The sequence below is a fragment of the Pogoniulus pusillus genome, chromosome 18, assembly GCF_015220805.1.
Source record: "Pogoniulus pusillus isolate bPogPus1 chromosome 18, bPogPus1.pri, whole genome shotgun sequence".
NCBI lineage: Eukaryota > Metazoa > Chordata > Aves > Piciformes > Lybiidae > Pogoniulus > Pogoniulus pusillus.
In genome coordinates this window covers 7,158,416-7,173,340 of record NC_087281.1, presented here as the reverse complement: position 1 = coordinate 7,173,340, position 14,925 = coordinate 7,158,416, and the positions used below count along the sequence as shown (strand labels likewise).

Here is a 14,925-nt window from a genome sequence, read left to right as displayed (position 1 = left end):
GCCACTGCACCAGCCCAGTGTAGACAGAATGGGGCTGAGGGAGGTTTTTTATAGGTGTTTTGAAATGGAAGGAGAGAAGCTTTTAAAATCTTTTGAAGCAGAATATAGGTAATCTATACCTTATTCAGATATGGATGGCATTCACATCTGGAAAATGCACTTCTGTAATAAAAGAACTAAAGAAAACCCAAACAACAAGAGCACAGTTTCTCCTATGCTCTCAAACTCCTTTAGCACCAACACTGCCTCCACTACTCTGGAGTTCTTAAGCAGTTCCCTTCCACACATACCAATTCAGCTACCAAGTTAGGCTTGGTAAGAAAGACGAGCAGCTTTGTTAACTCTTTTCATTTTCCAGAGCACACCTAATTTAATCACAGGCTCTGTGCTGCTTCTAGTGAAAGAATAACTGTTTTTTAAGAGAAGGAAGATCTGAAAGACAGCTAAAAGTGCAAGCAACTCTAGGAAGCTTTCTAAAATTGCCACACACAACAGAGACTGCAGTTAGGAAACCATTGTTGTGAGATAGTTTAAAATTCATTTAAAAGTGAAGCCACTGAATGCAGAACCCAAAAGAACCTTGCAAACTTTAGAGCTCTTGATCTCAACAGGAGTGAATAGAGACCAAATTTACTCTATCATGTAGGCTTTGTGATCTTTGATTAAATGTGCTATTAATGGAAAGAGCAGCAATAGTCCCAGGTTTAGGTAATTCCCCTTTGCTGAACACACAATATATATCATCACAGTTAGTCTGACAATCTAAGTGGATCAAACTGCCACAAGTGGTAAATCATAGCCTGGAAATCAGTGTACCATCTGATGAAGTGGTACTGGAGGAAACCTGAGGGAAGAAGTCTGGATGTTAGCCACATCAGAACTTGTGAAGGGATGCCACTGTAAGATGCTAGGAAGCCCACATTTATTTTCTTTTGACTCATTCATGAAGGTTTTGCACTTCAGCTAACGGGCTGGAAAATTATTTCTGTGGGCCTTTTAGTGCTTGAATCTCTCTTTGTCTACTTTGTTCACAAAAGGCTTCATAGAATCAACCAGGCTGGAAGAGACCTCCAAGATCATCCAGTCCAACCTAGCACCCAGCCCTATCCAGTCAGCTAGACCATGGCACTAAGTGCCTCATCCAGTCTTTTCTTGAACACCTTCAGGGATGGTGTTCCACCCTGGCAGGTGGTGCAGGTGGTGACTCCACCACCTCTCTGGGCAGCCCATTCCAATGCCAATCACTCTGTCTGTGAAGAACTTCCTCCTAACATCCAGCCTATACTTCCCCAGGCACACCTTGGGCCTGTTCATCTCCCTTGGATTTAAATATTTGCTGGCAGAAGGTGTTAGACAAAAGGTTTTGCGGAACCCATGTTTATAAAATAAGAGTTAATGATTGCAAAGCATACTGTAACTATTCCCTTGTTCTCCTTCTGTAAAATCCTGCTGAAGAACTTCATCTTGGCACAACTGTATCTTGTGCTTAAGCCTGTGCAGTTTTTCTGTACAGTAATACAAGATGCTGCCACACATCCTTCCAAAAGAACTTTTAATCTTTCTCAGGACAGATCCAACCTGATAGTGAATTACTTTTTCAGGACATCACTTCTGTGGCTTAGCTGGGGAGAAAAGAGGAAAATAGGTATTACAGTTCAAAACAGCCAAGCAGACACTTTCTTCATTTTGTTTTGGTTTTGGGATGCTTTTTTTTTTTGAGTTTTGGTGGTTTGTTGTTGCTGTTGCTGTTGTTGTTGTTTTCCCGGGCTGACTGAATGCAAATTAGAGAAGCTTTGAAAGAAATCTTCAATTGCCTGGCATCCAGTTACAGCCTAAAGTCTCAGATTAAAAGCTGTTACTGTTCTTCACTTACCACGGAGAGAGCTGGGAAAACAGCTATACCTTCTGTTCTGCTACTTGCTGGAGGCTCCTTAAAATGAAGTCCATAATCATCTTCTATGATACCATAATGTCTTTTAGATAGCTAATACGCAATTAGAACTTAATTATTTGAAGTACTTTAGCCACCAACCAACCCTATGCAATGCTTTAAAATGGGATTCTACTCTGAAATGTGATAAATTGTGAGTGCTGATAACCCTTCAGTGTGTTCAGAGTTGCCTCAAATGTTTTTAGTGTCTGTAGTGTTCTATTGTGCTTGTTGCTTCTTTAGTGTGTTGGAAGGGGAATGAGGGAATGAGCAAAGAAGCAAAATCTTGAGCAGAAAAGCAACACTCATGCTGCTCTTCTGCATTTGTCCAGTCTTTTCCTTCAGGTGATCCTATAATACTAATCTATTCCATGTCTCTGAGATGCACCCTCAGTGGATGCAGGACTGTGCTTTCAGGTGGTTTGTCCAAGGCTGATGGACTTTATCAGCAGACAACCTGCAAAACAAAGCCCAGGAGGTCTGGCTCGTGGTTTTTTGCTGTAGCCTTGACCTGATATAGTTCCTAAAAAGGTGTTTGTATTACTTCACTAGCAATTTCCACAGTGTTTTCCTCCTGTTTAAGTTTTCCTCCCACTTCTTTTTATATGCCTATAAAAGCTGGAAAACAAATAACAGCACCTGAACACACCTATGTACTAACAAAAAAATACCAGGAGAGCAGCACAGGAGTGGTCATATGGCAGAATTAGCTTGGAAAAGATAGTGCTGGTTAATCCCCTTTCATGGTAGGTACTTTTCAATACTACCTGCATGCCTGCCAGATATGAACAAGTGCAAACCATATCTAAACGTAGTGGGTATCTTAATTGTTCAAGAGGCTGACACCTGTTACAGTAACTAACCAACATGACCACAGGGGAAATCATGTCTGTTTGCTTTTGTGTATTTATAGAGCACATACCACAGTGGTATGCAAACATTTGGTTGCATCACATTGCCTATAAATTTATAACACACATTGCTCGGAACACAGCCTGAGCTCTGGTAGATAATTCAGCTGAGCAAACTCTCCTGCTCACAGTGACTCATAAGAAAAAGGCCTACAACAAGCAGCCAGGCAATAGAAACACAGCAGGGCAAGAAGCTATTTTTATTGTTTGAAACAGTTGGTTTCACTTATTTCTTTAGCACACAGAGCTTTAAAAGTGATTTCTTCTAAAGCAGGATGAACTCTAAAATAGTGAAGGACTCTCACGAGTAGAGGTACATTTCATCCTCTTTTGTATTTCATCCTCTTTTAAATCATGAAGCTCATCTAAATGTTCATATTTATATCAAAGATGATGCATGCTTTTAAGAGAAAAATGGCTAATCTCTCCCTTCCAGACAATATTGCTGAGATAGAACAAGGGGACACAGTCTCAAGTTGTGCCAGGGTAGGTATAGCCTGGATGTTAGGAGGAAGTTGTTGCCAGAGAGAGTGATTGGCATTAGCATGGGCTGCCCAGGGAGGTGGTGGAGGCACCATCCCTTGAGGTCTTCAAGAAATGGTTTGTCATAGACTTATTTGGGATTAGGTATTTTCATTGCAAAAATAATAGCAGAAAAATAATTTTGTGACCTCATACCATGTTAATTCAAATTCCAAGGTACATCTAGTTCAAAGGCCATTCTAAGTTCTCCTGGTCTCCTAATCCTTGCATCACAAGGATGAAGCATTGATGATTCAACATCTCCCAGCTCAGCTTTCTGCTTTGTTTTATACTTTCAAAGTGGAAGACGTGATTCTTGATCAGCTCCCACATTGAGGAGGATCTTAAATTAATTGACAGATGTTACATTCACTGGAAGAAAGCATCATTAATGCAAAGTTAAAGCTAGCCAATGGTATTTCATGCCCTCCAAGTAAGTTTCAGGTCTTACTCCCACATCTGAAAACAAAGGGGAATAAAGATTTAAAGGACTTATGTCCAAAACCTAGACACTTACCCTTTCCTGTCAATAGCTCTGGAATTGCTTGTAAGTCATTGAGTGATTTAGTTGGGAGTTAATTTGACAGGGCACAAATGATAAAAACATTTTTGTTTTCCAAAAAAAGCCCCTCCCCAAAACTACATACAAAATTAGTTAAATTTTATTTACAGGTTGTAATTCAGTCAGGAATTTCCACAAGGATGCTTATGGTAATTTGGGAAAGGCAGAAAATGGAAAAGGCTGAGCCTCAAGATAGCTTTACTCCACTTAGAAATCAGAGGCAGAGCAGAGAGCCTAAGGAAAGGCTGATTTACTCACAAGGGCAGAGTGGGAATTTGGAGGCAGTCCCTGGGTCTCCTTTGCAGCAGCCTCAGGAAACCGCAAGTTCTAATCCAGTTGCGGAACCACACGGCACAAGTCTAATGCAAATGGAACCCACCATGGTCCAAGTGTCTGCAGACACAGCTTCCACAAAGCAGATGTCCTGGAGCAGCACTGCCTTAGCAGTGCAGGGACAGCCACGCTGCTTGCATGTTCCTGCCAACAGCATCAGTTTATGGCAGAGGCAGGGTCCTTTCTGCTCCAGGAGTAGCGAGCAGGAAGCCAAGACACACTGGTCCAAGGAGAAACCAGGTCTGGGTGCTGCAGGCAACTCTCTCAAATGGACCTAATGGTCTTGTTGGACTTGTGGGCCTTGAGGGACTGCACACACTTTCTCATCACTCTATTTAAGTCCTTCCTAGACGATACGTCCAGTGCCAATCTATACTGGGTATGAAGAATCCAGCCAAACACAATCCCAGATTCTAGCGTGAGCTTTCCCCTGAGTTGAGCACACGTGTGAGAAAGGGGCACCTTTTGCCATGGGGGAAAACAGGTTTGTGTCTTCTTCTTCCCCCATTGAAACCTCTGCTGATGGAGAGGGGGGAAGGGAGTTTGAACACCCCACTCTATCCAGCTGCCTTTCCTGTGGAATTCAACAGATCTTGATTAAAAGCTCCAAGAATGGAGGAATGAATTCCTAAACAGGGCCCTCATGTGATCAAAAAATGGCTTTCTTTATCTTCAACAGCTCCCCCACATCTCACTTAAGCACTGCTTTGAATCACTTCTATAAATAAGGAAGGCAACAACTGGCCTCTAGCTGCCTGTGCATGACAAGTTCAATGGCAGATGAGTGTAGGGTTAGACTGTGTCAAGTGCATAAAGTGGAAGAGACTATAAAAATGAAGCAAGGTTCTTATCAGATGGAAGTGTCATATAAAACCCATCTGTATTTGGTGGGTGAAACTAGGAGAGTATCATGGTGCATAGGGTACATACAGGTCTTTTCGAACAGATACAAAGCATCATGAGTACATCACTGGAGTTAATGCTAAGACTCCATAAGCATAGTTAGGATTTTCCTGTTTTCACATTCCTGTTTTCCAAGTTCTGATTGATTAAAGTGTTTAATTCCATGTTTATAAATACCTTTTGTGCAACTACTTCCTGTTGACCGAAAATCCAAAGAATCTCATTTAACATTATTAATATTAACATTCCTAACTTTTAATATTACTAATAAACATTAATATTAATATTTAAATCAATACTCATAATTCATACCCAGTTATTCATTTCCACCACAGCTAAATGTTCCAATTTTATGGCAGCAGAAAGATAATATTTTTAAGACTTTTCTGGGGGAAGAAAGTAAAAACTGTGTAGAAAATGATGCTGCAGAAGAGCTTACCTGAAGCAAGGCACTAGAAGCAACAGGATAGAGGTGGTCTTACATAAATGATAGGTAAATAATATCTAAGGATCACTTGAATTCAATTTCAAAATGAGGAATGATGCAGTATCTTTTTACATCAAGGAGTTAATCTTTCAGAGTTGGTGACCTTTACCCAGCTGAATCTTGAAAGATAATACTTGACCGCTCTGAAGTTTATTAGAGCTGGTTAATTACCTTCTAGTACATTTGTAGGATATGGTAAGCATGTGAATTTAAGACATCTTTATAAAATGGATGACTGGTATTAAAGAAAAGTTGGGTGGTTTCCTCTAAATGAACAGTGAAGGTGAGTCAAAAGGCTGCATGCTGTCAATGACGTATCTCTTGTAAGAAGTCGCTGCTGATCTCACCTTTCTGTTTTCTTTTTCACCATTAAATACTTCCCCTTCACTCTGCTTATTAAGACTCTTGTCTCTTGTTCCAAACCTCTCCCAGAGCCTTGTTTTCTTAGTATTATCTGCCAAATACAGGCTTTTAAAGTGACAGAAAAGTAGTTGGTATTCACTTTCTCTAACCAGGTGACAATTGCCACCTTTGGCCTTTCTCCTCTCTCGTGTGCCCTTCCAGACACAAGGCCACACTTGAACTCTTCTAAGAAACATCAACACATCTACAGAATGATGACTGTTTCTTCTAGTAATGAACAAACAATAAAACTGCTCTTGTACCTTAATTTCAAGAGATTTGGAACATGTGCTAGATACTGTGATACTGTGATACTGTGATAATAATGAGAAAGAAAATAAGCACTCATACCTATTGCATTATTCTGCTGACCAACATTTCGACATGATCTGTGACGTGACTATCCTTGACAAAGCTTGGACCTCTGTACTCTAGAAACACTTAACTTGGAGGCAATGTGAGGGTGATGTGGCTTAGAACTGTAGTTTACATATGAAGACATGTAGGACTACTGGGACTCAAATAGTAGCAGATGATCATGGCAGTCAGAAAGGAAAGGCTCAGGCAGACATACCTCAAGAATGGGCAATCTTATTTCCTGTAAAGGTCAAAGAATATACTCGTGATTGCCAAGTGTGTCTCCAGAAGCAGATAAACTGCTGCAACATGACAATGCCTGAACAAGTTAAGAAGTCTCATCCAAGGTGGGCCTTGTTCATAGTAATTTCTCCCAATGCACGTGAGTAGTGCTTGTAATTTGACTTATTTGAATCAGATTATGGCTTCTGCCTTTGACCATTGTTCCCATCCTGTTTCCAATCTCTTGAGCTTCAACATTTGCCATGCTCTTGACTGCAGGCAAATGAAGTGGAAGAACAACCCATTCCAGTGGTTTCTTCTTGTACAGTCGCTTTCTGGCCCTCTTCAACTTCAGGGACATTGAACCTAGGGTTCCCAGGACAGCCAGTTATCAGGCACTGGCCATTTCTGGTAAACACCTCCTACTCTCCTTTTAACAATAAGGGCCAGGACTACAAAACTTAAGTGTGGCATAGTTTAACAGTTTAACACCAGCCAGCAACTCTTGCTTATTGGAATGGGGAGGAAAATTCAGGGGGAGTGATGGGGAGGTGGGGAAAGGGGAGAAATGTAAAACTCATGGGTCAGTGTAGGAACAGATTAATAACTAAATTAGATAATTGCAATAATAACAACAACCAAAAAAGAGAAATAAAACCCAGGAAAAGACAAGTGATGCTCAATATAATCGTCCACCATTCAGTGGCCAAGGCCCAAGCAGCAATCTGCTCCTTCTTGCCAACATCCCCCAGTTTATACACTGGACGTGACATTCTAGGCTTTCTGTGATATGAGAAGTCCCTTTGTCTAGTTCAGATCAGTCTGTCCTGGACATGCCTCACAGCTGCTTCTTCACCTGCTTACTGGCAGAGCACGGGAAACTGAGAAACCCTTAGCTTAGGATAAGCAATACCTAGCAACTCAGTGTGTTATCAATGTTATTCTCACACTGAACTCAAAACACAGCACAGAATCAGCTACTAGGAATAAAAATGACTCTGTCCCAGCCAAAAGCAAGAAAACAACAATGGGTCAAGAAGTGACAGGGCAAGACAGGCTCACAGCAATCCACTATAGTGTCTGGGGGCTCAGGAAGGAGAGAATAATCTGTATCTGCTAGGCTACAGTTGATTTTGTGTGGTCGATCTGTTTCATGGATAGAAGCGTGCAACTCTGCTTCAAGCTACACCCAGTCCAAGCTACTTGTCCCTAGGCAGTTTAGGTAATATTTATTTGCCTCAGGTAGCTGGGAAATTGTCTTATATTGTTCTTTATGTGGTTAAACACTGTTATGGATCACACCATCAGTTGCTGTAACTCAGAGGTTGTAATTTAGTGAGAGTCAGAGGATCTGGTTTCTCTTTTTAACTGTGCCACAGATTTCCAGGTCAACCTTAGCAACCAAAACAATTCATGTCAAATAACATCAAACTGTGTGGTTTAGGCACTGTCTGACAGAAGAAATTGGAATATACCTGCACCTAATTTGTGGAGTTCAGCATTTACTCATTTCTAATATACATCAAACAGGCAAGTTTGACCACCACCTTATATTTTGTGACTGTGCTGACCAAACATGCTGGTTTATCCTGGAGTTAAACTGATTACATGATACGTTTGTACATTGTAGGAAGCCAAAAAAAGTTTACAAGGCAGTCTGAGATTCTTGCATGCATCAAATTGTATGTAGATGTGCATGACAATGCACATACCTTAGCTAATAACTTTTAACCTTCTGAAGTTTCACAAAGTATGCTAATCTGTGATGTGGGTGCTTCCCTAGGCAACTGAAGTTCACAATGCAGTGTCAACTTCTGTTTCTGAATCTCTTCCAGGAAGACCTGGGGCAGCCATGACTTCAGACAAGCATTTCAATAAAGGAAATGTCTTGACATTGTCCTTGTGAGGAGTCAGAATCATAGGCAGTGATGATGATGCTTAAGGCATAGCAATGTATCAACAATATAATTAACGACTAATGCACTATTTATAGTGGAGTCATGTTTACAAACCACATGTCACACAGCGAGGCCCACTTCTGCTGTGCAAGCACAGGCAAACATCATTTCTGCTCCAAAGAGCTTAAAATCTGAGCCAAGAAATAAAAGCAATTGTCATGGCCTGGGAAAGAAGAAAGTTAAAAAAAAAAAATCAGTGGCAATAAAACATTGTGCACAGCAAGACCTTCACACCACAACATGAAACTCAGGGTTTCTTTGCAAGGGAAAGTCACTCTCCTGTGACTTTAGGAGATTTTAAACAATATAAGGTGTTATGTAGCTACTCCTTCAGAATATTAGTAGCTAATTTACATGTAGAGAGAGATTTGCCTAAGTGCTTGCCTCATTATCTTCATGTAATTGGCTAATGAAAAACTTGGTATGGTTTCATCACTTAGGCACCCAGAGGGAGTATAGACAATTAAGCAATTGACGTAGGGCAGTTGTATCAGCACACTCAGTTATTCTCTGGAGGCTTCCCAACAACACAGTGTATGCATCAAACTTAGGAGTTTCATATTTCCATGTCTTCCCAGATTTGTTCTCTCTTTCTGCCCAGAGATCATGTGCAGATGCTCCGTAGCCCACTTACTACAGTAGTGCAGATCTGCCTGGACTGACAAGAAAACTCAAACAAACTTCTACCAGTTTTACACAGATCCAATCTATAGAGTTTGTGTGGTTACTGTATTGGATGCTCATGCACTTCATGTCACAGATATCATACAATCATAGAATCATAGAATCAACCAGGTTGGAAGAGACTTCCAAGCTCATCCAGTCCAACCTATCACCCAGCCCTATCCAGTCAACCAGACCATGGCACTAAGTGCCCCATCCAGTCTTTTCACGAACCCCTCCAGGGATGGTGACTCCACCACCTAGGGAATAAAGAGAGCCTTCCCCTAGACTATAATATATACTATCCATGCACCATATTTTATAGAAGAAAAGTGTCTCTTCAGTTTACAGTGTTCTAGTATTCAAAGCATCCAAGGTAATCTGAAGTGAAAAAACATACATCAGAGTAACTGTCTAAATGGAGATTATGTGCCTCTTAAGGGGGGAAGAGGTGAAGAATAAAATAAACTTCCATCATTGTTTTCTTTGTATTGAATAAGGCAATCAAGAGCAAAGGGACTAGGTAGTAGCCTTGAAATACAGCAGTGATGTTTGTTTGAGCTCATACATCAAAGCTGTGATGGTAGCATCCATATCAATTTCTCTATACTGATACAGATTCAGTTCTCAGGTTAAATTCTATGACTTTTTCAAGCCATCCTTATGCTGTCATATAAAACCCATCTGTATTGGTGGGTGAAGGTAGGAGAATCTCATACAAAACATACAAAATTATGTGGCCTCAGCTCACACTTAAATGAATATTGCAAGTGTAGATGAGTCAAGAAGATGAGAAGACCAGAGCAGTGGCAACTGTTCAGTATTGCTTTAGAGCCAGAGGGCTGCTTCAGCATGCCACCAGTAGCCCTCATGCTGGCATGCTTTGAATTGCTTTTAGGTAAACAGCACAATACCTGTGACCTACTCACCTGAGTACAGAAGAGCTGAGGACAAATGAAAAACATACGCTGTGAACTGAACACACAGGATTAATTTTTGCCTCAGATGTCTGCAGTTAAGATCATTAGTTTAAGTGCAGTTATCCTGGTATGGTGTTTGTGGCACATGTCAGGAAGCTGTCAAAGGAACTGGATCCGTTGTTGCTTGAGGCTGTGGCTGAGAGCATTCAGCCAAGACAGACACTTGCAGCTTCTGAAAGTGGACACACAGACACACTGGAAATTATCCCTTCTTATATTGCATTGTCCCCAGACCTCAGTCTGAGTCCTCAACAATCTCTTCCACCGTGTCACCACGTACCTCTGATATGCCTGTGGTCCCTCCAACTGCCACAGCCATGCTCCAGCTCCCCTACCTTCTTACCTTCAGTCTCTCAGCCCAGTCCCTCCAGCCTCCTAGCATGGCCTTGTGTTACCTTGCTCTTGCAGCTGCCTGGGAGGGAGGCAGTGGTGCAATCCCAAAAGCAGTGTCTCACCGCACAGAGCTCAGTGTGGGTGAAATGGAATGAATTGGAATGGGACAGCTGATTTGTGCCATCTTGCTCCATGCCAGGTCAGGGCCCATCTGATGAAGGTGTTATTTACAAACTTATCATTGTTTACATGGAATCTCTGATGCACTCTAGACAGGATTATTAAAATCTAGACTGTCCCAAAAGGTAATAAGTCTTGTGGAGTGGAAGAGCTTATCAGCCTGCATGTCCTGCACCTACACTGCTTCTGGACCTCAGCAAATGTCTTGCACATTTATTCTCCAAACAGCCATCTGGAGATGCTAAATTAAGAATCTATGCACTGCTTTCCATTATTTATTGTACATATTCCCTCAGATAATGAAATTAAAATCTGTCTTGAAGAGCCAAATGCTTAGACATAGTCATTCCCATGACACAAGGGTATTTACAGGTATCAGTCTGACAATGCTACCATATACTTTGTCTAAAAGAAACCACATCTTTATGAAGTGCATTTTACTGAGAATTGCAAAAATGGGTAGTAGGAAATCTGGAAGTATTCTCCCCAGTTCCAGATTTGTATATTGATTACAGCTGCAGCTCCTACTTGTATGGTAGAAATTGCATATTCCTGATCAGTACTGTGTATACTGCTTAAGGTCCTGAGAAGACCCACAACCTTGCCTTGCAAGATAGAACATATTATGTCACTACTACCTTCCACTCACTGGTTTTCAATGGCTATGAATCTTTAGCCAGCACATTGATTTAATGCATCAGTGGCCTTCCACTAAAAGATCTCAAGCATAAAGCCTCAAACCATTTGTATGAGGTAAGAAAATACCTTTGCTGTACACATAACTAGGATCACGATTACCTAACACAGCTAATAAACAGGATTATAAATTTCTCCTGCCCCTTTGGACATTAGGAATGGTGAAGCTGGAACTGCATTAACTAATTGTGCACCTTCATTGCCCAGCTGTCCTGGAGTTTCTCTTCCTTGTGTTTTTCTGGGCTTTTAAAGACAGTTGCATTTCAGACTGTTAAGCATGGAAGGAAAAGGGCTGCTTTGTTAAAATCAGTCATATATATTGTCTTTTTCAGCATCAGGAAATATTACTACGAAGCTTAAACAGAAAATATGGGGAAATGTTACAGGGTGAAAACACCAGAAAGTGTTGATTAATAAGAATGAACTGAATTGTAACTGTTTAGGAAATATTTTTGTCAAAGCTAAACACTGAGACCTGTAAGAAAGATCAAAGATGAGGAAAGATAGAAAACCAAATTCTGATCTAAGATACTGCATAAAGTCGAGCATCCAAGGAAAAAAATGTGCTTGGTTTTCCCTGCTGCTGCCTTCTGCCCATGGAATTACACCATTTCTGTGTGTGCTGCTCCACAAACCAAAAAGAGATGTCTCTGTGCCAGGCCTAAATTGAACCAGCTAATGTTGACCTGCCTTCCTGACCTCACTGCCCCAAAGATGGGCTATTTTTACTGCTTGAGCTCTCCTATGTACACAGGTGCTTTCTTTAGAGAGACATCTCTGCAGGATGTTTGCCTTTCAGAGGGCTCCCTATGGGAAAGAGTAGCTGAGTCAACCTTGGCTTTGTATAAATTAAACTCACTGATTTTAGTCCGGGTTTTGCCTCTTTAATGCTTTGCTTGAGAGCTGGTGAAAGTGTGTATAGCAGGAAAACAGGGAGAAGTGGCACGTTAGGAAAAGCAAAATACTGGAAAAGCATCTCTGCTTGAAGGAAGGGCTTTGAGCAGCCTAATCGAAACTCCTGCTACAGCAGCTTCTTCAGAAGGTGCAATGTGAGTCTGAGTCTGGCTCCATGGGAAAAGTTGTGTTGCCATTGGTGGCTGTTGCCTCCTTAGGAGAGCTGGAGAGCCATGCTGTGAGGCCTTCACTCTGCCTTGTCCCCAGGGCTGCTTGTTGCAAATGTTAGTTGACTTCTTTTATAAGCAAGAGAGGAATGGGGAAACAAGGGATTAGAATATATTTGGAAAAGCACCAAGCACAAAACCGAGGTTAGTGTGGGATATCTGTGGCCTGAGCAGCGGTTATAGCTTGAAAATCTCAGACCCTTTGTGCAGAATGAGCTGAGGGGTTCAGGGTGGGCTAAAGCAGAAATCTTGACTTGGAAACAGGCTGCAAAGCACAGAGTGATTTTGCTGGTCACTGGATGTACAGATATACCATTCCATATTGTTCTTAATAATGAAAACATGAACAACAAAGGTGGAAGAGCCAGAGTCAGAGCAAGCCTAACTACAGACAACTTGCTTTCTTGGTTTTGGAAGCTCTGAATTTGTGAATTTGGCCTGGATGCCTGAACAGTCCTCAGACTAGACTGTGTGCATGCACATGTGTTTAGCCCTGCAGTGTACTCACCAAGCCCAACACCTGAATCGCACAGAACAGTTATGTTAGGGACAATAATCTGTTGGTGTGTTTAGTGACAAGCATTTCTCTGTGAGAGGCAGCATCCGAACAACCAACTCGGATTTCTACAATAAATATGGTGCAATAATAATGTTTAAAAGCTCATTCAGACAGGCAATTAATTGTTAATGCATAAAAGCAGATTCTACAGAATGTAGACAAAACTTTCAAGCTGGAGTGAATCGCCTTCATAGTGTGTTTTAATAATAGTCTGGACACTTTTTTTCTCCCTCAGATCTCAGTAAATAGCAACAGCAGACAGGGGTGGGACTCATTCTGTAGGTAGTCTCCATGTGGCTTGAAGCTACAGAGGAATAGAGCATTATCTATGTCAAAAAGAAGCAAACATAGTTTGAAAACACAACAAAAACCCCACCACTGGCTAAATAGTGGCATTCAGACTTTTTCTCCAGTGTTGTCATGGGGAAAACCATGCTGACATCACAAATGATGTCTACAACAGCAAAAGAAAGCTCCCTGTGTTGCAAGAAGGTCTATCATTCTCAGTTATCTTGTGTTCAAACTGCAAGTATTCAAATCCTGGCCTTTTTTTCATTTAATTGTAAACAGTTGTGTGTCTGGGTAAAAACAGAAGTTTTGAGAACTCTTCTCTAAGTATGATTTCAGGAAACAGCAAGAGCTGAAAAGTAAGAGCTTTTGCCCCAGAAATGGTTCACATCACAGGTTGGACCTGCAGTTAAATCTCTCAAATCAGTGGATTCAAAAAGACCATGTGTGCAAGGAGGAACAAGAAGAGGCAGACTGGAAGAGAAACACTAAGACTTGTTATGAAAGTAAAGAGAATGCTTGGGACTCAGAACTACTGGAGGGCTAGTCATGGTCATGTTCACTTCTATTTCCACTGGAACATTGCTTTCCATGTGTTCCTTGCCTCAAAAAATATATTCAAGTCACAGTAACCTACAAAGTCTTTGGTGCACACAAAATCTGAGTGTCACACAATGTCAATTATGGCTTCCTATATCTTTTCAAATATTAGTAATTTGTCTGGCTGACACAGATGTGATATCTGGATATGATTTGGTCTAAGTGTGGAATTCTTCCCCTGTACTCAACACTGGTCAGGCCACACCTTGAGTGCTGTGTCCAGTTCTGGGCTCCTCAATTGAAGAGAGATGTTGAGGTGCTGGAAAGTGTCCAGAGAAGGGCAACAAAGCTGGTGAGGGGCCTGGAACACAAACCCTATGAGGAGAGGCTGAGGGAGCTGAGGCTGTTTAGCCTGCAGAAGAGGAGGCTCAGAGCTGACCTCATTGCTGTCTACAACTACCTGAAGGGAGGTCGTAGCCAGGTGGGGGTTGGTCTCTTCTCCCAGGCAACCATCAACAGAACAAGGGGACACAGTCTCAAGTTGTGCCAGGGGAAGTCTAGGCTGGATGTCAGGAGGAAGTTGTTGGCAGAGAGAGTGATTGGCATTGGAATGGGCTGCTCAGGAAGATGGTGGAGTCACCATCCCTGGAGGTGTTCAGGAAAAGACTGGATGAGGCACTTAGTGCCATGGTCTAGTTGAGTGGCTAGGGCTGGGTGCTAGGTTGGACTGGATGATCTCGGAGGTCTCTTCCAACCTGGTTGATTCCATGATCCTATGGCTACAGAGTACAAGATGCTTTATCGGTAGTTGACCTACAAACCCCCTGAGGCTCCTATGTTCAAAATCACATACTGTCAGGTCTAGTTGATGCATATATTTCCTGGAAACCCTGCCAAATGTTTATAAATAAAGCCAGTCTTGCTTTTGATGACAGATGAACATGTATATGCCAGTGAAACTATAGCAGAGTCCTTTAC

At 41.6% G+C, this 14,925-nt stretch overlaps 1 protein-coding gene across 2 annotated transcripts in view; it reads left to right on the top strand.

Moving 5' to 3' along the window:
- KCNK17 (potassium two pore domain channel subfamily K member 17) overlaps positions 1 to 14,925 on the top strand; it is a 114,040-nt gene that overhangs the window by 67,813 nt on the left and 31,302 nt on the right. Inside the window, exon 6 of one of the 2 annotated variants that reach the window (XM_064158318.1) lies at positions 10,149 to 10,231. The exons of the other annotated variant lie outside the window; for it this stretch is intronic. Within the exon in view, the coding sequence (XP_064014388.1) occupies positions 10,149 to 10,152 (4 nt within the window). The 3' untranslated portion in view covers positions 10,153 to 10,231. Of the gene's footprint in view, positions 1 to 10,148; positions 10,232 to 14,925 lie in introns of those variants that run through there. 2 annotated transcript variants of the gene reach the window in all.